The sequence below is a fragment of the Haemaphysalis longicornis genome, unplaced genomic scaffold (genome assembly GCF_048455015.1).
Source record: "Haemaphysalis longicornis isolate Haplotype H1 unplaced genomic scaffold, Haemaphysalis longicornis Haplotype H1 scaffold_10, whole genome shotgun sequence".
Taxonomy (NCBI): domain Eukaryota; kingdom Metazoa; phylum Arthropoda; class Arachnida; order Ixodida; family Ixodidae; genus Haemaphysalis; species Haemaphysalis longicornis.
The window spans coordinates 109,266,799-109,293,792 of record NW_027526204.1 but is presented as its reverse complement, the minus strand read 5'-3'; the positions used below and the strand labels follow the sequence as shown (position 1 = coordinate 109,293,792).

The following is a 26,994-nucleotide window of genomic DNA, read 5'->3' as shown; positions in this document are numbered from 1 at the left end:
TTCTTTCTTTCTCATGTAATTAATAATAATGAAAAATAATAATGTCACGTCACTAACGGTAAAAAAATATTCTAACCATTCCCCTATGCCTTCTTTGGCATTGTAGACTGCCAGCATTTCTTTCTGCATTTCCTAACGAGCCCCTCATTTCCAAACCCTATATATATATATATATATATATATATATATATATATATATATATATATATATATATATATATATATATATATATATAAAGTCTACCACAGAGAGAGCAAGCTTGTGCCAGTGTGAAAAAAAGGTAGTGTCTTCACAGCCTTCTCAAATGAGACGGATCCATTATTGGCACGTCAGGAGACTTTTGAGAGCAAAGCATAAAATTCAATCTGTGTACCATTTAAAATCCTAAGCATGTAATACAGCGAGCTACTTACCAGATCGACGCATCGTGCTCTTCATACGAGTGTGCCCACACAACTTTGGGCAGAACAGAAGCACATTATCTTGAGCAATGAGGCACAGCCATTGCTCCTTTTTCAGTAGCAGAGAGTGCGAGGGCATGTACCAAGCGTTGCAAAGTGCAAATCTTTGAAATTAGAGCTGTTATGGGTATTTCACTGTTTCCGGATTTTTTGTTGTAAGCTTTTTGGTCACTGGAAGGAAGATATAGTGACATCAATATGAATTCTTGACAATTTTACAAATTGCTTCAGGCTTGTAGTTGACGTACAGCATGGGGCTAAGGCTGCAATCACTCCAAATGGTTGCCATTTGCGCTGGGTGCTCTGATAAAACAATGACAGTATCACTCAAAGATACTCGGTCAATGCAGTTCAGTGCTCACTGTCATCAACTGATCCTTTACAGAGAGGACAAGGCCTGACGCCCACCAAGCACGCTTTTCCAGGCAGCATGGAGGTAGGGGCATTTGTCTCTCCAAAGCCTGCTTTTGTTTCATTGCTGGGAAAAAAGCATTATTACAAACGCGGTACTTCAAAGTGGCAAGGTAGAATTTAAGTGATCAAAAACTTCGCAAAGAAGTGCAGTTTCTCTTGTGAGATTTCGTGTTGACTTATCTTAATTTTTTTTATTTGAAGCCTGTAGGCAGTCTTAAAGTAAGCATTTCTGAATTGGCAGCATGGACTTCTCCCATACCTCACGTAGCTGTAAGAGTTTAAATGCAATAATTTTTTTGCTTTGCGTTCTACTAGACGCAAAAATCTACGCACAATCATTCCTGAAGTCTTTTTGACACCAAATTTTGCTTCACATTTCTTGTATTAGAACAGTCAACATTTCGTATCTTTTTAAAGTGCTACCTATACAGGAAAAAAGAAAGAAATGGACAAGCTAGTATCTGCCTTTGGTAGTTAATAAGGTTAACTCTCACAATGTTAGTTCTCATTTGTGTGGTGTTATTTATGTTGTCGTTCTTATGATACCATGCATGCTATCCTATTAATGGGAATATCTATAGGCTGTGCATTCTTCTGTACTATAGGTTGCTAACATGAGGTTGTGGTTCATATGTGCTTTGCAAAACCATGTTCTCTGTACTATGAAACACGGTGTTGGCTTTTTAACGACTGACCATTTCCAATGATTTTGACATTGTTAACTTTTTGATGACTTTGCTTTGCTCCCAAGGGCGCACGGTACCACCCCAGTAAGCTCAAGTGTTAATTTTCAAATTTCAGTGGTAGCAAAGAAGCCTAGAACCGTGAGAGTTTTTTCTTAATTAAGGGGGGGGGGGGCTAAGTTTAGCAGCATACAGAAGTGTTGTCAGTTACAAGGTATTTATAAAGCCTCCACATTATTGGCCAAGCCTTGGGCAAGCCTTGGCACGAAACTTGAAACTTTTGAGCTACCATAAATTCACAAGCTCACGGGTTCCCATACAAAATCAGGAATATTTTTTGAAACTACCCGGAAAGTTGCACATTTTTTCGACCGTCCAAAATCATACACAATCACACGCAAGCGCACAGTTAAGGCTTGCCTATGCCGCTTGACTTTACTGGGGTGTGCTTTTTTCTTCTATATATGTGCCTTACATTTTTCCTGCCATCTTCTGTAACAAGTGATGCTTTAATGGTCATCAAAGTTCCAGGCTTTTTACTATCAATTCGCTTTCCCGTAAAAGTGCCTCTGTATTTCTGTAAGGTGTTGGGACAACTTTGCTACTGACATTGAAGGTGTATTAATAAACGAACCAGTTGTCACTCCAACCGCGCTTCAGTTTTTTTTTTTTCTTTAATCTTCAACGGCTTAACACATTCTGTCTGCAGCCGGCTTCTGGTGTAGGGGCTTCTTTGACGTACGGCTTGCGATCTCTTGTCTCACCAGCACACTCAAGGCAAGTTGACGCCATCTAAGCTCTGACCCCCTAACAATGCTACAGTAATCCCTCGGAGTTTACTTGATGTTCCTACTCTGCCCGCGTAGTGATAGAGTCAGACGAAGACGACTGGGACGACGACGTCGGCCAACAGCAAACCGTGGTTGAAGACTCGCTAGACTGGGCACGGTCGTCGCAACAGCACCACGTTGGAGGAGATAAGGGGAGTGGCACAAGACAGAGATCGGAAGTTGAGGTGGAAAGGGTGTTCGAAGAGCGCAAACCGGGGACGTCGAACTTCACCGCGCATCGATATCGGCAGACACCCGAAGAGTCCGAGGAGGAGGAGTCGGATCGCACGCGGACAAACTACACCAGACGGACCTACTCCGTGTCTGCGTCGGGAGCCAGAGGAGGCTTGAGTGGATCCGAGTCTGGAGCGAGGCGGAGAACAGACGAGGAGCAGTCGACAGGCCTCAGAGGCTCTGCTCACCTCGATCGATGGTCGAGCAGGACGAGCACGGAGAAACCGGAGGACGGAGCAGGTGGAAGCAGGCCCACTTACGTTCGGCGCATTGATACAGTGTCGCGTCGTAGGTGGTCAAGCCACGGTAGCACCGAAGATGACACGAGCACTTCGATTCCATCGAGACGCTACAGTTCGACGGACTCTGGCAGACGGTGGTGGGAAACAACCACCGAGCGGCCTAGACTTGAAAGCGGGGCATCGGTGTACGAAAGTCGGAGGGGCTCGATTGACCGTTCCTCCTCCCACTGGCGCAGTCAGTACAGCACTGACAGGCCTGGGCATCACCGAGTTTCTCCGGACCAGTCCCCAGCTCGACGAACTTGGTCGAGTCATGTCACCGCTGAAAGGGCCGGCTGGACGGCAACTAGCGATGTCACGACCACGGACGCCCCGGCAGAGGACAAAAGTGGGTCGACTCAAGTGCGGCAACAGTATCATTACGTTGGACGGCATCACGGGACTGGTGTTTCCACGAGCGGCACAGACGAAGTGGCGTCAACTTCACGCCGCCAACAGTGGGGAGCTCAGCGACCAGACGCAAGAGGTGGCGACCGAGACGAGTCGTCAAGACGGTCGTCCCAGAGAGTGACGAGCGGCGAAGACACCGCGATTCGGGGGCAGCAGGAGAGGCGATGGAGCTGGCAGGGGAGCACGGCACGTCTCGGCGAGTACGGCAACACCACGCGGCGCGTGGACGTCGGATCTCGAACGCGGTTTCAGCCGACCGTCATTGGCCCACCGAACCTCGATGGAAGGGGCGTGCAACAGAGGCACCGCGTGACGACGTGGCGCAACACCACCATTGTCCGGGGAGAGCCGACCCGTTGGTCAGAAGACACGCAGCGACGGTACGGGGGTGTCGACGCCGGAGTGCACGGGGAAGACACGACCTATACGCGGACGTCGTACACGCGGCGTATCAATGGGACGATATATTACGGCCCGGGGCAGACGTCACGCTGGCAGTACGGAAGGGAGAACATCACTGGCGGAAGCTCGGTCTCTTACGGATCTAGTCGTACCAGTGGTACGTACGGTGGCATCGATAGTGAAACGGAGCCTCCGTACGTCCGACCCCGACCCACCGACACGCACATAGTGACCGAGGGCGTGAATGTCATCGAAGAGGAGGTGCACCCGCTGACTGGTAAAAATGAAACCTTTGAGCAGTCTGGGATCACGCTAACCCCAGGTGGAAGGTGTAACCAACAATGTAGACATCTGAAGAACAGTTCAACTAACACACTACTTTCTTTTTTTGGTGGTCTGTGATATGCGGGCATTTGTTGTGACGTCATTTCATTGTTGTGTCTGAACAGACATGCATGTTTGAGTACCATGTTTAAGTAGTAAGGCTGCAGCTCTTAGCTGTCTGTAATCAAGGCTGATAGTACATCAATCGTAGTCAACATCACCGAATGCTCACAAATGTGACGAGAACTTCATAACTGAAGTTGGGCGTATGTCAGGGGTGCTTGTAGGTATTCTGTTCTTGGATAAAGCAATCTTTACAGCTTTCTTTTTATTCCATGAGAATTGTTATTATGAGTTCGACTTGTGCTTCTGTCTAGCTTATGATCTGTCATTTAGTTTAGGTAGTATATAGTGGTTATGGCAGCAGTGTGCTGCGAGAGCCATCAAACTGGAAGATAAAAGTGAGTATTTGCCAGAGTCCAGTGAGAGTTGGTAAAAAGTGCAGCACTAAAACCCACCAGTCACACTGATAGGAGGAGATTACAATTACAAATACACTATGTTGTGCTTGCTTCCTCTAAGTCTTGTATCCTTAGTACGCATAACCAACTCGCCTAGCTGCAAGTACTAGTCTAGCAATGTTGCCACAGCGTGCCAGGTTTAAAACGCTGTTTGCATTTGCATTTTCGTTTAAATTCCAAATATTTGCGTTGCCAAGAAACAATAGATCTACCTTTTTATTTCATTGGTAAAGACAAATTGCAGCTTCACCCACCGTGATAATCTGCGATTTAGACACTGAACTGCAGTTCTTGTTTAATCTGTCAAGTTATAAGAGCTGGCTGCTTTCAAGAAAGCCCACTTTCTACGATGTTCATCACCATACGGTATCCTACAAACTGTGATTCCTGTAAGGGCCATAGTGTCAGCACAGTTACTACTAACCTCGCATGGACCTGTATTCTTGCACTGCCCGTAACCCGTATTCTTGGCCTTCCGCCTCCAGCGCTGTCACGTGGCTCCCAGCCGCACGCCTGCGAGGAGTCCAGCTGCTATCCGGCGACAGGAAACCTCCTCATTGGCCGAGAGGACAAGCTGTCGGCGTCGTCCACGTGCGGTCTGTACGGTGTCGAGACCTACTGCATAGTGAGCCACCTCAAAGAGAAGACCAAGTGCTTCCGGTGCGACTCAACCAAAAAAGGAACCAAGGACTACCACGGCATCGAGAACATCGTCTCGAGGTTAGGCTCACGTTTGGTCTGTTCTGTAAGGACCGGAAGGCCTTGTCTGGGCCCTTGAGAGTTCAGCTTCCCTGTACTGCTTGCTTTTCCCATGCCTTGGGGAAAAAGCGAAAGTTTGAATTTGTTTTAATGCCAAGGTGACATGCCCTAACTTGAATCTATACTTTTTCAAAGACAGGATAAGGTTTACTTATACTAGATACACAGCACAGATTACACTTATCGTGTCTGCTCTCGCGGCGAGCTTTTAGATCTTGTACTGTTGATTGAAAGACAGGTTCTGTGTAACATTATTTTCCTTATAAACTGCAGAAGTACGTATTGCTACCTGGTCTAGATGGAACCAGCGCAAACAAAATGAAGACAGGGGAAGGAACACAAGGACGGCCGCTGGTCCAACAACTAGTTTAATGTCCATTAAAGTAATATAATTTCGTTTTGATTAAATTATTATTACAATAAATTTAATATGAAATTAATAAAATACATGATTAAATATTAAATTTTAATTACAAGCTGACAGAATTAAGGCTGCAAGATTGCTTTTTGTGTGTGTGTGTGTCGACAGAACATTTAGTCGGTACGCAATTGTTACTTGCCGAACTGCTGCCCCTGTAAATTAGCAGGCTCAACCCTGCTTCAAATCCCTGCTTCAAATCTCACTGAGACCCTAATTTGCCCAACTTCCTTTTCAACTCGATTACCCTGTTTCTTATTCTTTGAGCCGTTGGCAGTTTTGTGTGCCAGATGCATGCCAGGGACGCAGGCGTTCGGACCTGCCGAAACACCCACCAAGCTGCGAGTGCTGGAGAGATGCTTGCACGTTTTCCCCCCTCAGGATCGGCAAGAAGCGCAAGAACACGTGGTGGCAGTCCCAGAACGGCGTGCAGTCGGTGTCCATCCGGCTGGACCTGGAAGCCGAGTTCCACTTCACGCATCTCATCATCACCTTCAAGACCTTCCGGCCGGCCGCCATGCTCATCGAGCGGTCGCACGACAACGGACACACCTGGAGGGTGGGTGCACTTTTGAAAACGGATACACCTTTTGACTTAACTACTGCAAGAAACTTCTGTCCAGGGGTAGGTTGATAGTCTAACTAAAGTTTGGGTTTGGGCTAGTTGGTTCATAATTAAACTGTGAAACTGCGCTCGTGTCTGTGTCTTCTTCTCTCGCTGTCCTCGTTTAGAGCGCTGTTTCACAGTTTAGGTTGATAGGTTGACATCAACTGACATTAATATCCAAGGAAGCATACCCGCTAATTTTAATTTAAAAGGAAAAACTTTAAGTGTGTAAGAAGAAAAGCTAAACAAGCAGGATTTTTACATTTTGATGATAACTTGTGTCAGTTTTTTACATGTATGGGGCTAGTATCTTGATTTGTTACATGTGCCGTTCTTCGGAGCCCCTGGTAAAGTACACAAATTTGTGCACTTTCTACTGTTTTAACTCTGGTTAGCTGCTCATGGTAACAGTACTGCGTGAAAACAGTGCAAGGAAAACCACAGGCTTGCAGTAGTCAATCAATAACAGTACTCTTGTTTGCCAGTTATGGCTGGGCTTTCATTGGCACATTTTTCGTGCTACTTCATGTCCCTGGCATTCTTCAGCATCAATGTGTTTCTTTTTTCAAATTGGATAGCTTTGCTCAAAATCTAGCAGTTAACTTGTACTAAATTATATTGGTAAATCTGGAGCAGATTTCTTTGCCACGTGGTAGTCCGTTCAAGTTTTACTGGCCGTCTCGGATCAGTTTACTCCACATGTAAATGCTCCATCTTGCTCCAATGAGAAACCGCAAACTCGGCAACGAGCAATTGCCTGTTTCCCTTTTATTCAAATTGGCTTGCTCGACATGTAGTTTTTTGTTGACCTCAATTTTGGCCTATTTCGTCACCACTCCAGATCAGTTTATGAAATTCACAAGCAGTAATGCCTATTTTCATAGATCCTAAGACTCACCATGGATAGTTAGTCCAAGGATCTTCCGCAAAAATGAATACCGGACTGCTTCTCAGGGAGTCCGAAACTGTAAACCAAAGAGCTCCCATGTTGTGAATATTCTTTTATTTCTACCAAAGAGCGAGCCCTTCTTTCCTTCTCCGACAATCCAACGTCCTCATTCGAGGACATCACTGAAGGTCTGCCCACCGACCGTAATCGCAGGTGTACCAGTACTTCGCCTACGACTGCGCCGACGCGTTCCCGGGCGTGCCGGTGGGTCCCCGTCGGAACATCAGCGACGTGACGTGCGACTCGCACTACTCGGGCGTGGAGCCGTCGACCAACGGGGAGGTGATCTTCCGGGTGCTTCCGCCGCACATCCACATCGACAACCCGCACAGCCCCGACGTGCAGAACCTGCTCAAGATGACCAACCTGCGCATCAACTTCACCCGCCTGCACACCCTGGGCGACAACCTGCTCGACTCGCGCCGCGAGATCAAGCAGAAGTACTACTACGCCGTCTACGACATGGTCGTCCGGGGATCCTGCTCCTGCTACGGGCATGCCAGCCGCTGCATCCCTGAGGAGGGAGAGAACTACGGAACTGCTAGGGATGACATGGTACGTGCTGTGCGTGGATTCGCACGTGTCCGGTGTGGTGTGCACCAGGGTTCTTCAGCGTGCACCAGTTGTGAAACTCCGCTACGGAATCCGGGCCATGCGAACACCAATAGTTTGTTGAGCTGATGGGCAAGTGTATTAACACGGCATCTATAGAACTGAACCTCGGTAAACATTTAACGCAACGTTCATCTTAAGCGCACAAAAAAACACGGACACAGAAGTCAGGGACAAGTGTTCATCTTAAGCGCACACACAAAAAAAAAAACACGGACACAGAAGATTGGGACAAGTGCAGTGTTTTGCTCAGTGTTTTGTTTTTGCTCAACAATGTTGACAAGAATAATCATTGCCACCAGATTTAGTACTTTGGAAATGCTTTGCCTGTATAAGCGTCTCGTTCAAGCATTCGTTCAACTAGCTGCATGTGTGCTTGGCGCTTGCTGTCCTTCTTGCTAGGCTATGCCCCCCTCCATATCGCTGTGACCGTGTCAACACAATTTCTCCCACGAAAGCCTCAACCAAGAACATCTTCCCTGTTAAAATAAATGCCAGGGTTATAAGAAGGCAGGCAGGCAAGCTTAATTCGTTTTGTGCACAAGCGAGCAATACCATTCAGGGTTCTCCCCAGGAATTTTTGAGCGGTGGACATTTTGAGGATGGGGCAAAAAGTAGGCATTTCAAATTTTCATCACAAATTTTGAACAACTGTGGTCAAATACCAGGCATTGTGGGGCTGCCAACAAGGTGAAAAGTGGAAGCTCTTAAACAGAATACAAAAGTGATAAGCACAAGCATTGACTCCAAGATTTGCCTGCAGCTCGCAATCTGAGACTTCCAAATCACCTGTCCGGACTCCTTTTCACGTAATCACATGGCAGGAGGTGCAGCCCACTGCTGCTGGCGTTGCTCTTGCACAGTGGTAGTTTTTAGTTCCTCGCACGCACATTTCAAACGGGTCAGCTGGAGCAGTGGGTGGTCATCTGTTGGTGGGGAGAACCTCGTGGGGAGAACCACTGTAGGGAGAACTGTACCGATGTTCATAATACGATTTCACATATTACAAATACAAGGATTAATAACACGCAATTCTACGTAATACGCTTGTTCGCACCAACAAAGAGGTTGTCGAGTGACTGCATGCTTCCTGCTGCTTCTCACCAAAGGCCACTTTCCCCACCAGGTGTTTGGCAAGTGCCAGTGCACGCACAACACGAAGGGTCTCAACTGCGAGAGCTGCGAGGAGCTGTACAACGACCAGCCTTGGAGGCCGGCCAGTGAGAGGGACCCCAACCCGTGCAAACGTAAGCTGCGTGGCCGCACCTTTACGATCACCATTCGTCTGTGAGCATTACGCCGCTTTACAATGGCTGAGTTCAGTATGCGATACAATTGCATTTTCTCACTCTATGAATAGAGGCCAATGAATGGACCATTAACAGGTGCATTCACCAACAGGTGCAGTATAGCGTTATATATATGTGACAACAAGGCCTCTTGTTCCCTTGTTTTCGGTGGAAGTTACGATCTTTGCATTCGTGAGCAGAGGAATGTTTTTTTTTCTGCATCTTCCTGCCTGCCTTATTGGAGGGTCATTGTAGTGAATTTGCCGAAGTCCAAGTTGCGACTGCATCAAGCAATTTAACCGATGTAATTCGTTATTTTACTATTTAGTAGAAGTTTTGAGACCTTGTTGATCTGTAACACACAGGACAACACAAAACGCCACGCGCTGTTTGTGGCTGCTGTGATATTTGCAGCGAGGTTTCGTGCTATCTGAACCGTCCAAATTTTTATTACCTATAAATTTTATAATTGATATTGCTTATAATTTTATAATTGATATTGTTTGCTCACAAATTTTACAGGTTAAATGCACTAGCAGTGTGTTTAATTTAAAAGGGTTTTGTCATAGCCAACGCCACCAAAACAGCAGGAAGAATGATCCAAAGGGAGCGGCGCGTTAGAATGCACTTTTCTTGTCGAAACATGCTTAAATCGGCTGGAAGAACTGAGGACAAGGCTCAGGCGTTCTGGACTCATGCGTTTACAACTCATGTCAGTATCCCTTTAAGACGAATTGCCAACTAGTATAACTTACCCCGACTAAAATACAGTGGAATCTCGGTCATACGAATCTCAAGGGGCGGCAAAAATATTCGTATCACCCGAAAATTCGTATCATCAGAAAACGAGAAAAAATGGAATAGTGCCGCGCATGTGACAGGCGGCGGCAACATGGCGTCGGCTGTTGCCGTGAAAAGGTGCAAGTAGCTTCAGCGACCGCTTGGAACCTTTTGTTAAAACGCAGCTCAAGATGTAAACTAAATTTCTCATGCGGGGAAAAGCTCATAAAGTGGGAGAAAACTGCGCCATAAAATATCATCCGCGCCAAATATGCGCCGCGGAGGTGGCCCAGCCAACTGCTGCGAGCGCTTCGAAATTGCCGCTATGAGGCACACGTCTCCCCATTGGCGCAAGTCATGAGGCTCCTCCCACTGCCGTTCGCGGCAACGTTGGCGGCAACCAAGGCTGAGCACGGCCGGGCTAGGGCGGCGACGCGCGCTGTGTCGATACCAACGTGCGCACGCGGCCGCTCTAGCCCGGCCTTGGGCAGAGGTACCAACCCAGCAGAGGCTGGCGCCGAGGTGCCGGCCCGAATAGTCAACGCGAGAGTCAAAAGAACGCATGCTCGCCTTCGACGCAGCGTGCGCATGCGAACCGCATGCGATTCGTGCGCGTCGGCGTTGTGCGCGCATTATTTTCACGCCCGCGTTGACGACTTCGCCCCCGCGACAGATGCTACCATGCTACCTCGCTTGGAAAATGATGCCCGACGCGCGCGGCAGTGGGAGGAGCCTGCCGACTTGCGCCAATGGCGAGGTGCGCTCTTCATGGCGGCAGTTTGAAAACGCTCCGGACAGCCCGGTGGCCCCGCCGGAGATATTTAGGCCTAACACCCCAGCAGATATTGAATGGGCGCGTTCACTACCGGCGCGGATGATGTTTTATAGTACCGTTTTCACCTACATTATAAGCTCCTTTACCACTCAAGCAACTTCGTGCGTGCCTTGAGCGATATTGAGCGCTTAAAAGCGGTCGCTCGAGCTCCGAACACCACTTCGCGGCCGAAGCTGCTGCCATGTTGCCGCCGCCGGCCGCGGCGCGTGCAGGTGGTTATGCGGCAGGGTCAGCGCGCTTGTGGCGTGCGCGGCGCGTTTTCGCGAGCAGAAAACGCTCCATGCAGCTCACGCTTCATGCTTTTGTGCCCGCGCGCAACCAAGGCCGCACAGCCACACCAACTTCCGCCTCCCGTCCACGCCGCAGTCGTCTGCTCGCGGCTCCCGTGTTCGTATCACCCGCACCAGGTGATAAATGCGTACGGATCATCCGAATTTTTTTATATTGCATACAATGCATTTTCGCCGGGGAATTTTAAAAATTCGTATCACAACGAAATTCGTATCAACCGAATTCGTATCACCGAGATTCCACTGTACGTCCCATATTATCTTACACTCAATGCGTCTCGCAGCTAATGGGCTAGTTTAGAATTTTAATTTGCGTATTTTGTGCTGAAAGGGGCCATGCAGACAAAATACAAGCTTGTTTTATTCGAAAGATTTCGTGTTTTATTGTGCCCTCAGCGATTGTCCGGCAGCAAACGATGCCATATTCACTGAGAAATTATTCAATTTAGGTTAAAATTTTGATTATCCCGCCAAATCAAGTGTTTTCGTGCCGTGTGCCATGAAGTCAGAAGGGCCGGTATTCAAAAGAACTTTCAGTGCGTCATTCAGCTCTGCAGCCTTGCTTACCGTCAGTCCTGCCAGATGGCACTTCCATACTCAGCTGCGGACCGTTTTCCGCCGTTGCTTTGTTTTTGACCGTATTTACACCTGGCTCATTTTTGTTATGATAGAAAGTAATCGTTTCGTGAAACATGGGGTATGCTCTATAAACAGCGTCACGTAAAAAAGCGTCGCTTATGCCAATCAGCCAGTATCATGTTAAACAACTCCAAAGCGGCGGACTGCTGTGCAGTTAAAACAAGCATAGTGCGCCCAGTACCAACAGCAGTGCGCATCGGTACTTCTTTGTTTACGCGTATTTTCGTAACTTTCATTGTTTACCCCACCGTTCTTACTGCTGCAAAATGAATAGGCATTACATTCAAGTGCACATAGCTCGTTCGGCATGCTTATGAGCCCTGGCTACCATACTTACTCGATTCCAACGTGCACCCGATTCTCCTGGCAAAAAACAAAAAACAAAAAAAACTTGCACCTCTGATTGTAACGCACTCGGAACTTTGTTACCCATAAAAATGAATGCGAGAGCAACGGCCGATTTATTTCCAGAAGTAATCTCACTCATCTTACTCGACGTCGCTCTCCGAGAGCTTGTCGCTTTCCGCTGAGCACAACATCTCGTCCTCGGTGCCGTCAAGTGCGTTCGCGATGCCACATTTCTGAACGAACGTTAAACTATGGTCGATGGAATCGTGGCTCACGCCTCGCACGCCCATCCCCCGAGCTTCTCCAGAGGTGCACGCTTCAGCCGACCGCTTGTTTTGAACGCGCGAGAGCCGCTCGTAAGCCACTCGTGGAAGCGACGCACCGTCGTTGCCGCTGTTGCCATTGCTGTTATCAAGCGCGCACGTGGAACAATTTGACGATTTGTGTGAACGCCGATAGAAAAGCCTAGGCGCCTAGGCTTCCTCCATCCGAAAAATCGTTTCTAAAAGCTTTGGTGCCATCTTGAGATTGCGATGGCGATGGGTGGGACGAAATTTCCGCTGTATCGGCAGTTTTGGTTTCGTATCCGGTTCTAACACGCATGCAATTTTTCGGCCTATTTTTCCGGAAAAAAAGTGCGCATTAGAATCGGGTAAGTACGGTAATTGCGTTTGCTTTTGCTCTGCCAATCACACAGCTGGGCATACATGACATCATAGTTTCTGTTGTGGGAAATGAGCTAGTGGGTTGCATGGCCGTTCCCTTCTTTCCCAATTATATAGCTTATTTGAGTGAAGTGTGCGTTAAAAGTGGTATCAGCATGATTCTAACGGGGCAATCATTTGAATGAACCACACTTGTGCTTTGTCTGCATGGCCCTTTAAAAGACAAGCTGCCAACTGGGCCAAGTGCTTACCACATTGGCGCTATTGCAAGTCGTTCTGAATTCTCCCATGCACAGTGCTTCTTGCAGCAGATGCGCTCATTTAGAATTTAAGATTTCACGTTTTGCTCCTCGGTTACAAATAAAAGAACGTGTTGTCTTTCCCCGTCCTCATAGGCTGCAACTGCAACGACCATGCCAATAAGTGCCACTTTGATGCGGCCGTGTGGGAGCGCTCGGGTCGCGTGAGTGGTGGCGTCTGCGACGACTGCCAGGACAACACCATGGGCGTCAACTGCGAGCAGTGCGTACCCTTCTACTACAAGGACCCCCAGCGCGACATCACCGACCCCCATGTCTGCCAGCGTGAGTGTGCGCCCTATCCGTAGATGCTGCTATAGTGCTAAGGCAGTAGCAGACGGCGTTTGCTGTAACGTAATAGGCTTTCGCTGTTCTTTTAGAGATTGTCGTTAGCATTGTTGTCATTCATTTCTTGCATTCTGTGGCTCAAAAGTGCTTCTAATGATGCACCCGTCGCGGTTGCTCAGTGGCTAAGGTGTTGTGCTGCTGAGCACAAGGATGCAGGTCGATTCCCGGCCGCGGCGGTCGCTTTTCTGATGGAGGCGGAAAGCAAAATCGCCCGCGTGTACCAGATTTCGGCGCTTATTAAAGATCCCCAGGTGGCCAAATTAATCCGGAGCGTTTCACTACGGGGCGCCTCATCGCCTGCGTTGCATCGGCGCGTTAAACCCCACAATCAATCAATCTTCTAATGATGCAGAACTCTGAACTTCTCTTTTTCAGGGCACCCTCATGAGCTCACCGTGTTATAAATTCTGAAAACTTACTTTCAGTATTTATTACTCAGATTCCCCTCTCGGGAAAAACGGGAAAGGAGGGAATTTTTCGTTGCAATTTTGTTCTAATAATGATCGTGGAGCACTCGTATAGGTGCTGGTTTCATCGCAAGAGTTCACTAGTATAATTGCAATGTAAGCTGCACAATTTTTTACGTTGTGCTTAGTCCATTGCCTAAAGCTAAAAAAAAAGAGATATTGATCTAGTGACAGTTTTTTTTCACACCACAAAAAAACATTTTTCAGTGTTTTTATTTTGTTACACATTGACTAACCGTGTACATTCCATCAGTGCACCCGAATTCGCACCGCATGCCGATTTTTGCTTAGGCACTTTCAGTCAAGCGTGCTGTGTTTCACGCAACTATGGTCATCCCGAATTTCTACAACTAGCGCCAAAAAAAAGGCCATCCAAGGTCAATTGATACTTGACGAAATATATGTAATTGCCAATAATGTGCTTGAAGCAGTCCTATTCTGTGCGAATACTACTTACTGGGATAACAAAAAGAGGAGCTTCAACTATTAAAGTGCTTCTTCACGAAACATTCATCCCCTCCTGCCTTTTTCTTTTCTTTTTTTTTTCTTCACACCGTTTTCAGCCTGCGACTGCGACCCCCGTGGATCCCTGGATGACGGCGTGTGTGACCCCCAGGATGACCCCGCTTCGGGGCTTGTAGCGGGCCGTTGCCACTGCAAGAAGAACGTCGAGTCGCGCCGGTGCGATCGCTGCAAGAAGGGCTACTTCAACTTCCAGGCGGCGAACCCAGACGGCTGCGAGCGTGAGGGGCCCACTTTCAACTTGCTTCTCTCGTGCAAGCAGGAAGGAAGGCTTGCCTTAGGGACAGCTCTCTTCTTTAATCACCTCGCGGCCCAAAAGGGCTCACCACGGGTAATCCGCCAGTAGTCCAAGGATTGTCTATGTCATACGAATGCATGTGGAAAGCGAATACCGGATTGCTTCTTGAGGAGTCCATGGCGAGTCCAGGACTGACACTCAAATAGCCCCACTATCTGACAAAGTGACTGCGTTCATGTCAACTTTGGAAGGGCCTGCAGCAGTGTTTTAGTGGCGAGGTTATTCTGCCGCTGCTGTGCTTTTGCAGGTTCAATTTCTAGATGCTGCCACAGCTTCTTAGATGCAAGTAAAATACAAGGGTCCTATATGTGTGCGCAGAATGTTGGGGATTGCTACGGTGCAGCTTGTAGTTTAGGTGTTCATGTTGGCACTTGCTTCCACAAATTTGTATATTAAAAATGATATCAGGATGGCTTAATTAAGGAACCGAATAGTGCTGGCCTTATTGTAGCAAGCTGTGCGAGTTATCCTTGCATTAGTTAAGTGAATTACATTATAAATGTTAGTTAGGGGTGCATCGTTCTTTAATACACCACAACCATGTCGCAATAACTCTGTCCGGAAATCACCTTGCGTGCAGCCTGCAGCTGCCACGAGTTGGGGACAGCTGGCGACGGCTGCAACGTCTACACTGGCGAGTGCACCTGCAAGCGTAACGTCATCGGGCGAGACTGCAACCAGTGCCTGGTGAGGCCGCTCTACAGTCCTAACTCACGTCTGACACCTTGACCTGTGCTTGGTGTCTTCTAAAAGCAGTGCCATTTGAGGTTTATCAATCGAGTGATGCGAAACTCTCACAATGCATGTGTTCATTATCTACTTAACGTTTTTTGTTGTTGCGGGCAGATTTCAAAGGTTAGGCTTCGTGAAAACATCCCACGGTAAAAGGAGCAAAAAGTCAGCATTTTGCCAGGGTGCCGATGCGGTTGTTCGAGGAACTTGTGCATGCCAAAGGAAACTATGTAGTAGGAATTCTCGTGTCTAGTCATTACAGGTAGCACTAAAAATCAGGTTTTGGTGCTGCTACGACCAAGCCCACAATGTTCACCCGCGTTAAGGTAGCATCTCTAGAGATCTGCTTGCAGGCGAGAGTTGCCTCTGTTTGGGTGATGAGGAGCCATAGGCCAAACTTAAACGGTTTTCTCCACGACAAGAGGAGGAAAACAACGTTACAGCTTTATGGAGTGCAGTAACATGCAGAGTGACCAGAACTGCATCCAAAAATTCACTGACGCACTGCTCACGATGTACTGAGCTTTTTACAAGCGCAAATCGTTAAGCATTGAATTTGGCATGAGTTTTCAAGCCTGAGTGAAGTAAGAACAACCCACAAAACAGTTCCCACTTGATCTGGAGTTCAGCGGGTTTTCCCCAAGCTAGCACACACTGCGCTGAGGGGAGGGTTGATGTTTCTGAGGCAACTGCAAGGCACTGTTTGCAGAATCTTATTACGACATAAACACTTCCTTGGCTTCAGATGGCAGTATTTGCTCTGTATCACTGTGGAGTGGGCGCTCGCGTGACGGGCAATGGCGAGGATTGGTCGCACTTAAAACAAAACACAGTGGATTGGGTAACATACTGGTGTAGAAGACATTCTAGCTCAAGTTAAGAAACGAGCATGGGCGGCCACGTCATGCGGCCACGAGAAAAAACAGGTGGCCCATTTGTTTAACGGAGTGGCTGCCAGTAGTCCGTAAACGCATTCGGGGTCGGCCAAGGGCTTGATGGAGGGATAAACTACGAGATTTTTGGGGGAAAGGGGTGGACTTGGCAAGTGTTTGATAGATGCGACTGGAAATCTTTCGGAGAGGCTTTTGTCCTGCAGGGGATACAACGAGGACGATGGTGATGATCAGAATGATGATGAAACAAAACACACCACAGCTGATTCAAAACAGTGCACAGTGCTTCAATATGTCTCGGTTCAGTGCACCGTGTGGTAGCCTAATATAAGTTGGTTTTGTGAGTTGGCTGTAATCAATCTGTGTCCCCCCTCCCCTTCACCAACAGCCCGAGTACTGGGGTCTGGGCCGCGACGATGACGGCTGCAAGCCCTGCGACTGCGACCCCGGTGGAGCGTACGAGAACAGCTGTGACGTCATCACGGGCCAGTGTCGCTGCCGGCCAAGCGTGCAGGGCCGCCGCTGCGACCAGCCCGAAACGGGCTACTTTGTCGGCAACCTCGACTACATGGTCTACGAAGCTGAGCTGGCCAAAGCGAGCCCCGTGAGTACCAACTCCGCCGTGCCAACTCGTTGCTGGTTGGAGGATGAGCGTATTTGGTCACATGTTGTTGTGCATCAGTTCCCTTTGAAACAATTGCTGCTACAACTTTCACAACTGTCTCTTTATTACTGAATTTATGTATCATGCACATGTACTTTTAGCAATAAGAAAGAAAACATGCCAATTCCAAGACATAACATGACACCGCGCAATATGATTTGCCGCAGCCAAAGATTGTATGCGAAACTGCTGCTTTTGAGGTCGCGTACCAACCTCTGGGAGTACACAGGGTGTAAGCATTCATAACTTTAGATTGGTTCAAGGTTTTCTTGCAAGCCAACCGTTTTGTTTAGGAGAGCACCAAAGGGTTTTAGTGCCCAAAATCATCTATGGGTGTCTCGCACTTTGCAGAGCCCATCCTTTAAGCGTCGGGAAAGAAAAAACAGAACTATGGGATTGTTTCAAATGGAGATGCTTCTTGCAAGCTCAGGACACATATCGCACCGTCACCAGCTTAGTGGTAAAATCCAGCCGCAAAAAGGTATAAACAGTGTGTGTGAACTGGACACTCGGGGCGGTTCCGGTGCAGGACTGCCAAGTGCTGGTGCGAGAACCGTACGCCGAGCGGGAGCCCACGTGGACGGGTCTGGGATTCATGCAAATCCACCAGGACTCGTACCTGGAGTTTGACGTCCCGGACGTCCCCACCTCCATGGACTACAACATCGTCTTCCGTTACGAGCCCAAGGTGGGTTGGTCGTCTTCCGTGTGGAGAACGGGATGCTTGCGCGTGGTGCATTTGCAGGGCGGAGCTATTTTACGGGGCAAGCCTTGGGCAACTCCCAAAGTTGCGCATGTGTGTCGCTTGCCGAGAAACTACCGTAAAGTTCCGAGCAAACGCCCACCCCCGAAATGTCACCCACCCCACTTTAGGGGTGAAATATTCAATTTACTGAAAAACTCCAAAGATCGTGTGCCCCCAAAAATCGATGGCTTTAGCGCCGCCAAGTGAACAAAATAAACGTGAATCATCTATTCATGTGTTGATGCAGTCAGTTATTTGTCCTTTCCACACTTGAGCTTACCTAAAGTTCGCCCATCTGGTATTTGTTTCTTGATATTGTAACGATGGTTACGAATGAGAACTGGAAAAGGTTTATTTACAAGGTGAACTTGGGCCCAGAAAAGACGCGCTGCTCGTAGACTCAGAGCTGGAACGTCGTCTACCTTCTCTCCTTTACCTCTAGTGCCACTCGTCTTCTTCTTCCTTGCCTTTCACTTGTTCGCCGATGCGTGGCGTCAGTTTCCAGTCAACGCATAATATTCAAACAGGTTTCAATATCTCCACAGTTTCGGTGGGCGGTGCGGCCACTTTTTTCGAGTTTTTCGCACCTGACCCGAAAGATCACCCACCCTGTATTTGTCACTTGATACTGTATTTATTCTAATATAAGGCGAGGTTTTTTTCCAAAATCCGTATTCTCAAAGTCATACCCCGCCTTATATTCGAAGCTCAGTATATTTTATGGCAGTTTCTTCTTACTCTCCAAACTGCACCCTCGCCTTATATTAGTGACCGCCTTATAATCGAATAAATACGGTATGTCTGTACTTTGGGTGGGCGTTCTTTCGGAACTTTACGGTAGATGCTTCTTTCAATTTCATGGCTTTCCTGTAATGCGGTGCTCCAAAGTATGAAACTAACCACCTGCAAATGCATAAACAGTTGCCGAGTTCTGTGCTCTGCGTGATTGGTTGCCTATCCGAGCATTGAAATGTCCCTGTGGTACAGAGTTAATATTATTGATGCGTAAAATAGTCACCATAATGCCGTGACCGCTTCCTTGTTGCAGCTTCCTCACGGCTGGGAAGAGGCCATCGTGACCGTGGACCGGCCGGGACCAGTCGACCCCAAGGGGCCCTGTGCCAACATCATTCCCCAGGACGACCGCCAAGTGATCCGGTTCTCTTCAGGCAAGTTGTTGCCTGTTTCCCCGTAGACCGATTCGCTAGCCACAACACTGACCGGTGACTAGTCAGACACCCCTTGAAAGGCTCTCAACGACTGCCGCGGCACCTTGCAGGCGAACGGCACGTGATTGTTGCGCCCGCGGTCTGCCTCGAGAAGGGAAAGCACTACAAGGTCCGCATCACCTTCAAGCAGTATGACCAGGACGTGGACACCCCGTCCGCATCCATCCTCATCGACTCGGTACGTGGTCGCTGCCGCTGCTGTCAAAAGCTGGCTGGGATGCAGTACGGGAGGGCTTTTTGGGATGTGCGAGGCATTCTTGAGGAAACACGCAGTTGGGAGACAAAGGTTTCATCCTTGTACCATGTGAAGCATTTTGTGATGGGTTAAAGGGAGTTCTCACAGAGGTAGGGAAAGTAAAGACTATTCCGATGTACTTAATTGAACTGTATCGCTGAGTAAGTACTGTTATGTAATTTAAGGGGGTGCCAACCACTAAATTAAAGCAAATATGAAAGTGTCATCTTTTTATTTTGTGGCACATATTTGTTTTATGCTTAGACATTTGCACAACAGTTCTTTTTCTATCTTTCTAAGTGGACTGAGCTTTTATCAATCTGAGCAGAAGGTTATTTTGTGGCTTACGTCACCCAGACAAAAAAAAAAAACGGGAAGGGCAGGGGGCGTGGCAGTTGTTAAGAATTTTTTTTTAGAAAGTGCAATGAGCAAACACATAATCAGAAAACCATGTCCCTAGTACACTGCTGAATGAAATTAATATGCCATTGACCTTCACATTACCTACATGAGGAAAAAATAAAGATTTGGGATCTGTCATTGAGCACTTGCTGCTCGTCGCCACATTGGCACTCTCTGCTGCTAAGACTCATGCCACCCGCTACAGTAGTGCTGTGTAAAGCTTCTTGACAGCCATTGCCTGTCTGTCATATCGGCATCTCTAAACAGCAGTGTTGTGGAAGGCCAGTGTGTGGATCTTTTAGCTGTATGATTGAAGGCAATATTTGAAGAACGCAGTTACCAACGAAAGGAACACAAAGTAAGCTATACCCGCCGCGTTGGCTCAGTGGCTAAGGTGTCGTTCTGCTGAGCTCAAGGATGTGGGTTCGATTCCCAGCCACGGCGGCCGCTTTTCTGATGGAGGCGAAAAGCAAAAACGCCCTTGTGTTCGAGATTTCGGCGTACGTTGAAGATCCCCAGGTGGTCAAAATTAATCCGGAGACCTCCCCTACGGTGCGCCTCATCGCCTGAGTAGCGTGGGCGCGTTAAACCCCATAATCAATCATCATCAATCAAACGAAGTAAACTATGTTTGTTCCTACTAAACGATGGGGGAATTGGCTGCCCGCAGATGGTGCTGATGCCAGACATCAACGCCATCCCCTTCTTCCACGGCACCCCGGTCAACAAGTACCGGAGGGAGGAATTCGAACGCTTCCGGTGCGGCCAGGGCTTCTACGACACCCGCAAGGGAGGCCCCCTTCCCGAAGTGTGCAAGAAGTACCTCTACAGCATCGGCTTCTACGTCTTCCAGGGGGCCCAAGGTAGGAGGAAGCACCATTGTTTGCTCCTGTCTCGAGAAGAGTCTCTGAGCTGTGCTTTGAAATCGCTGTAGAGAGGACAGTTGATGAAAACCCCTAAACTGAGCTACTGGTTGATGTTTGGTAAAATGTTCTGTGTGTAATGCCAGTTTTGAAAGTCAACAAAGCCCGAGGAAGTTGTTTCAGTCACGGTCATGAAACAAAATAAACGGAGAAGAAAAAAATTTACCACGCCTTCCTAAAGAAAGTTGAAAGACGCAGTGCACCCAACCTTTGCTGAAAGTGCGTCCAATTGATCTTCAAACCTTCAAAGACCCAAATCGCAGGCGCAGAATAAACCCATGTGGCGATTTTTCGCTCACTAAGTAAACGCATCTACGGACGATCTAAATGTATACCGATGCGTGGTTTACGGTATAATATTGCGCTCCTTTTTTTATGATTGATGCGGGTATTGTCTTATCTGGAACTGAATTTCGTTTTGACACAATGCAAGCCCAGTTTCACGCATGCGTCGTGTGTCCAGAGATCTTATCAGAGCTTTTCGGTTGACAATGCATTAGTTTTTCGACGGGACGCCACCGGCCCCACTAGGAAAGCTTTCGCTTTAAATAAAATGAGGGCTGCGATTTGAGCTGCTGTTATTGTAGAGTCTGATCTGCTGTTGTATGCTTACTCTGTACAGGCTAGTGGACCGTCGTGCGCAGCACTTCACGATGTTTTTCTTGTTCTTTTTGCCTTGCAGACTGTAGATGTGACCCGCAGGGCTCCCACAGCAGCGTGTGCGTCACCCTGGGCGGCCAGTGCCAGTGCAAGGCCAACGTGGTGGGGCGCAACTGTGACCGCTGTGCTCCGGGCACCTATGGCTTTGGACCGGGCGGCTGCAGGCGTGAGTGAATTATTTGGTGCGCTCTGAGTTCATTAAATTCAAATAGCCCTGAGGTATCCTGCATTGCTCGGGTAAGATAACCTCCTTCTCCTGCTACAAAGAAGTGTTTAGGCTGTCACGAGGCTGCGTAGCAAAGCAAAAAGGTAACGTAATTATTAAGTTGTGTGCAAAGCCAACTTGAAAGCCAACTTTTTCCCACAGAATAAACCATCCCCCCAAATTCATGCTGAATTTTTGGGAAACAAAGTGGGTTCATTACGCGAGTAAATACGGTATGTGAGCAGCCAGTGCCCAGTGTTTCCCAGTGCCCAGTGGGTCCCAGTGTCCGTAGTAATGAACCGAATTATTTTCTTACTGCATATTTGCGATGTCGGAAGTTGTTTTAGATCATAAAAATGTTTTCACAATCCTTTGGAAAAAAACGAGGTTTTAGGCATCAAAGGGCTCAATGAATGTAAGACCAAGCAGTGTCCCACTAGGTGTCACAGTAGGCTGCTAATTTCGAACAAAGTGTTGCCGGATACTTCTCGCCCGCCTGACAAGAGCCCATTCGTTCTTCTTTTATTCTCAGCGTGCGACTGCAACGGGATCGGGTCGCTGGACAACTTCTGCGACGCCCAGACGGGCCAGTGCAAGTGCCGGCCCAACACGTACGGCCGCCAGTGCGACGAGTGCCAGCCGGGGTACTGGAACTACCCCAACTGCCAGCGCTGCGACTGCCACGGCCACGCCGACACCTGCGACTCCCGCACGGGACACTGCATCCAGTGCCGCGACTTCACCGCGGGACCACACTGCGACAGGTGGGCTCTTCAATCGTTGGACGTTAAATGCTCCAGGACATCACTATATGTGGATGTCGACATGCAGTTTATAGTCTGTGTATTTCCGGAAGGTTGCGAGTGATTGGTGGAAACTGAGGGGTCTGAAGGACAAGTTGCGATACATCGTTTTAGGGAAGTGTGCAGAACATGTCGGTGAAAGGAGTTGTTGCCGGTAGGGGTGTGCGAATGCCGAATAGTAACTTTCTAATCGAATATCGAATCGAATTTGGGATAAAAGCCGAATATCGAATCGAATACCAATTCTTTTCTTTTTTCACAGGCCTCTATTTTTCATAGGTTTTTGTGCAAGAGCAGAAGCTACTTCGCATGTTCAGGAGACAGGAAGTTCTTTTTCAACCCGGAGAACGCACTTTTCAACTCGCATTGGCGGTACTCCAGGAATCTGGAGCAGGCACGATACGCATTTGAACAACAACAACAACCACAAAAAAAAAAACACTTGCACTGGAGTTGCTGTACTGCAATACTTGCTGTACTGCTGTACTCTACTGCAAACCCTACAATCAATCAGACTGTGCAGCAGCAGTACGTTAGCATGCGCCAATGTCTTTTGCTTTCGCAAAGCCAGGGAACGTTTGGAAACTCCGTTCAACTATTCGAAAGATCGAATAGTGGACATTCGATTCGTGAATCGAATTATTCGTGGAGGTACTATTCTGTTCGTATTCGAATATTCGAGTATTCGCACACCCCTAGTTGCCGGCCTTCCTGATGCTTACCAGGCTTCTTTCTTGATGTGCAAAATTGTGGGAGTCACAGCACAGACCAGAACTTGCTAGTGGCCATTGTGGTTGTAAGCAGGTTGGCACCACATGCGCGCACGCAACCACTTGTGATAACCCAATATCTTCGGTTGTCAATTTAATTTGCCAGAAAGGGCTAAAGATGTCAGCGAAGATGTGAAGATTAGGCTGCATTTTTATTTTCCTCTGAACGCCTCGGAAAAATGTTGGAAAATGCCTAAAAAGTTTGCACGCGCCGAGATATTTCCTATCAAACCACAGCTCACTGGCCACATCTTTTCCCCAAATTCCCAAAGCCTGATATGGTGACTTGATATATTGCGTTTTAAAGCGCTGGACACATGTACGATCGGTACACGCGATTCGCATGCGACGGATCGTTACGACTGTTGCCACGACTTGTCGTACACGTGAATTTGAGACACATGACCCGATGCGCGTGTACGATGCGTCGTCGGCGTCGCTCCGCCCACTGTTTTTGCTCTATGGTCAACTACGACGATCGCTAAGCTGAATTTGTCGATTCCGCGAATTTGTTCACAAGAAATTGATAAAGCAGGCAATCGTGAAGCGTTTTCTGCCTTCGCAAACAGTCCGCGCACACGCCGGCCGCGTCTGCCAGCTCGGCACACTCAGCGGCTCGAACCGGCGCAGACCACGGTAGCAACCGCTTGACGCTGCTCTTCTGAATCAATCTGATCGCTAAAAAGTTTCACATGCGAGAAAGTAGGTGTTAGTGTGGTGAAAAATTGTGCTTGGGATTGTTATCAGGGCTTATTTTAAAAGCGGCGATCAGATATCTGCCGCGATGCAAGCGTATACGCTGACCGGCCCCCGCGGCGCGCGGCGAACGGTGCGCCGACCGGTCGAGAGATGGCAATACCTGCGCGGAAACATCGAAACAGGCTACGCAGATGTTCAACTACGACGATCGCTGAGCTGAATTTGTAGATTCCGCGCGTTTGTTCGCAAGAAATTGATAAAGCAGGCAATCGCGAAGTGTTTTCTGCCTTCGGAAACAGTCCGCGCACACGCCGGTCGCGCCTGCCAGCTCGGCACACTCAGCGGCTCGAACCGGCGCAGACCACGGTAGCAACCGCTTGTCGCTGCTCTTCTGAATCAATCTGATCGCTAAAAAGAAGTAGCTTATGCGAGAAAAGGGATGATAGTGTGGTGAAAAGTTGTGTTACGGATTGTCATTCGCAGTTACACAGATAGCGGTGATCAAATATCCGCCAGGATGCTAAGCCTACAGTTTCCAACACCCGAGCCGACCAGAGCAACGCACGCCGGTTGCGGGAGGTTGGGGCTTAGCGGGCTCTCATTGGCTGTGGCCTCACGACGATTGCAACGATGGCACGACTGCATCTGGCTTGCCAGACGCACGTCGTGAGCCTCCTCCGACCAGCGATCGACGCCAAAACGGGTCCTAACGATCAATCGTAACGATGAGTCGCATGCGAATCGCGTGTACCAGTCGTACATGTGTCCAGCGCTTAACTCAATTTGCAGCTGCATCGTACATGCCAGTGTTTTTCTACTGCACAAGAAGTTCTAGCAACTGCGCTCCTGAAGAGGGGCATTGCTGAAAAGCAATGCCCCTCTTCAGGAGCATATACAAATATACAAATATACAACTCCAAGTTGTATATTAACAGAAAATAACAAAAATGCACGAGGTTACTCATTCTGCAACAACTGAGCACACGTGGGAAGGTCAGTGCTCCCCTGATTGTGCGGCTTGAGTGCACCGAGATAAAAAATTGAGCTTTTCCGGCGCACAGCAAGCTTGATGCACAGTTTATCACCAGTGCCCTAAAATGTCCGCTCGCTTGTCTGTCTCATCAGCATCAACCAAACGTTTGGCCAGTGAGAGGCCAAGGGATGTCTGTAAAATGTCCGCAGAATGTCAAATTACCAATGTAATTCATGAAACACGTGTCCCTCAGTTATAACTGAATTGTGGGAGGACTGTAAAATGTCCGCAGAATGTCAAATTACCAATGTAATTCACGAAACACGTGTCCCGCAGTTGTAACTGAATTGTAGGAGGAAGGTCGAAAAATGGTTGTGCTATTTCTAACGCGATGTATACCGGTGGAGTAGTGCTTCAAGGTGGTGGCTTATGTTTGGTGCAGGTGTGAGACTGGTTTTTATGGAGATCCCCGGTATGGTGTGGACATCCCCTGCCGACCCTGCCCATGCCCCGGTACCGTGGACAGCGGCGTGAACCACGCCACCAGCTGTGACCTGGACCCCCGCACGGGAAACGTGATGTGCCACTGTGCCCCAGGATATGTGGGCAAGTTCAGGCTTTTGCATTCAGCGCACATGAAACCCCAGCAGAAAAAACCATTGGACTTCCAATTGGAAAGCACCATTGAAGCACCGTTGAGCCTATTGGAACAAATTGCTTTTCAAATTGTTTCAATGGTGTTTTGGACAGTTCCAATGGGATTCCAATGTTTTTTTTTACTGCCTTGCTGTCTTGCTGTGCATCGGAGTTACACAATTAGTGGCAAACATAACTGAAATGGCACCTGGCAGGTCATATTTAAACCCCGTGTTCATTGATCACGTTTTGTGGTATTTTAATTAATGTGTACGCATTTTTGGGCAAATGCATCCATTAGTGGTTTGCAAGCTGTTGGTTTGGCAGTGAGCAGTTTGTTTTGGATTTGCAATATTTGGGGAGCAGTTCTGAAAGCTGTTTCAGTTTATGGGCGTGCATAACAATGTAGAACAATTTACTGCACAAGAATTTCGACCCTTCAATACAAAGACTGTAGGGGTTGCCAACTTTTGTTATATTGTTATAAGGGGTAGGGGCTAACCTGTGTATTGTTATAAGGGGTGGGGGCTAACCTGGGTTGCCAACCTTTTACCAAAACCCTTTTGCATCCGAAGTGACCTATTATGCAGGACTGCACTAATTTCTGCTAGCGTAAGATGGTCATAGGACGTATCTAATAGAGGCAGCATGTGAGTGTGAATTATTTATGGAAGCGACTACAGTCGAGTCTATTTATAACAATACAGTTTATAACAATATGTCTGATATAACGATGAACAACTACGAAATATAGTCAATGAGAGCTTGCTTCTGGGCAATTTAGCACAGAGTTTTTACAAGGAACAACTATGGCACTGTCCACTTTTGTATGTTTTCTATGGTAAAATAAACCACTTATTACAATACTCCTATGTTGCGATATCGGATATAACGATTGAATCTGGTCACAGCATGCCCCAAAATTATGAGCTGCCGCCGGCTCTAGCTCCGCGCCGACCACGGCGGCGGCGGCAGGCGCCGGGAGCCGCGATGCACCTCGCATTCCTTCCACCCTTTGGAAAACGAGTCGACTGTGCCACTTACGAAAAAATGAGAGGAGGAGGAGGGGAGCAGTTTTCCTTTCAAACCCCCCTCCCAGTGCCACCGCTTTGGTATCGTCTCCACGCCCGCTCGCGCGTTTGCATGACGTGTTCAGTTCTTGTGGAAGGGACGTCAGGGGCGATGTTTTGGAAACATCTGTGTGCCTCACTGAAGATGCGATCGTTGCGGTGACAGTGCTGACTCTGACTATGCGGTTGCGCAGCCTACTCGAGCAGTCTACGCATGATACAGTCCCCCAGGGATTTTATTTCCGTCAAGGACCTTTCACCGCTCTCGCGCAGCTAGGTGAAGCACTTATTGATGCTCTTGGAAAAGATGTGCATCAGCTTCGCGTGCAGCCAACAAAGCTGACCGACTGTGACTTCTTTTCTGCAAATGATTAGCAGTACGACCTTGCTTGCATGTGAATAAAATATTTTCAGCTGTGTTTCGTCTTTTTATTTCGCAACCCGCTCATAACAATTATTGGTTATAACGATGGGGTTTCCTTGCAACTTGGATATTGTTACAAGTAAACTAGACTGTAGTTATAATGGAGTCGTGTAATTGAACTTAGCAGTATGCACATGTGCCCTTCCTGCTGTAGTGACCTCCAGCTTGCTTGAAGGGGAGTGCTGTCATTATCAGCATTTTAATAGCATCCTCAGCAAGTGCTTACTGCCGTCATCAGTTGGCA

General features: G+C 48.1%; 1 protein-coding gene across 4 annotated transcripts in view; it reads left to right on the top strand.

The window, feature by feature from the left end:
* Positions 1-26,994, top strand: part of Lanb1 (laminin subunit beta-1) — a 54,027-nt gene that overhangs the window by 7,824 nt on the left and 19,209 nt on the right. For 3 of the 4 annotated variants that reach the window (XM_077690383.1, XM_077690384.1, XM_077690382.1), the window contains 17 exons: positions 848-898; positions 2,426-3,994; positions 5,048-5,282; positions 6,121-6,298; positions 7,449-7,850; positions 9,034-9,154; positions 13,149-13,337; positions 14,431-14,610; positions 15,268-15,374; positions 16,701-16,916; positions 17,506-17,664; positions 18,770-18,890; positions 19,001-19,128; positions 20,258-20,450; positions 21,193-21,336; positions 21,908-22,139; positions 25,063-25,226. In XM_077690383.1, the coding sequence (XP_077546509.1) occupies positions 848-898; positions 2,426-3,994; positions 5,048-5,282; positions 6,121-6,298; positions 7,449-7,850; positions 9,034-9,154; positions 13,149-13,337; positions 14,431-14,610; positions 15,268-15,374; positions 16,701-16,916; positions 17,506-17,664; positions 18,770-18,890; positions 19,001-19,128; positions 20,258-20,450; positions 21,193-21,336; positions 21,908-22,139; positions 25,063-25,226 (4,389 nt within the window). The remainder of the gene's footprint in view (positions 1-847; positions 899-2,425; positions 3,995-5,047; positions 5,283-6,120; positions 6,299-7,448; positions 7,851-9,033; positions 9,155-13,148; positions 13,338-14,430; positions 14,611-15,267; positions 15,375-16,700; positions 16,917-17,505; positions 17,665-18,769; positions 18,891-19,000; positions 19,129-20,257; positions 20,451-21,192; positions 21,337-21,907; positions 22,140-25,062; positions 25,227-26,994) is intronic. The other variant, XM_077690385.1, reaches the window with a different exon arrangement.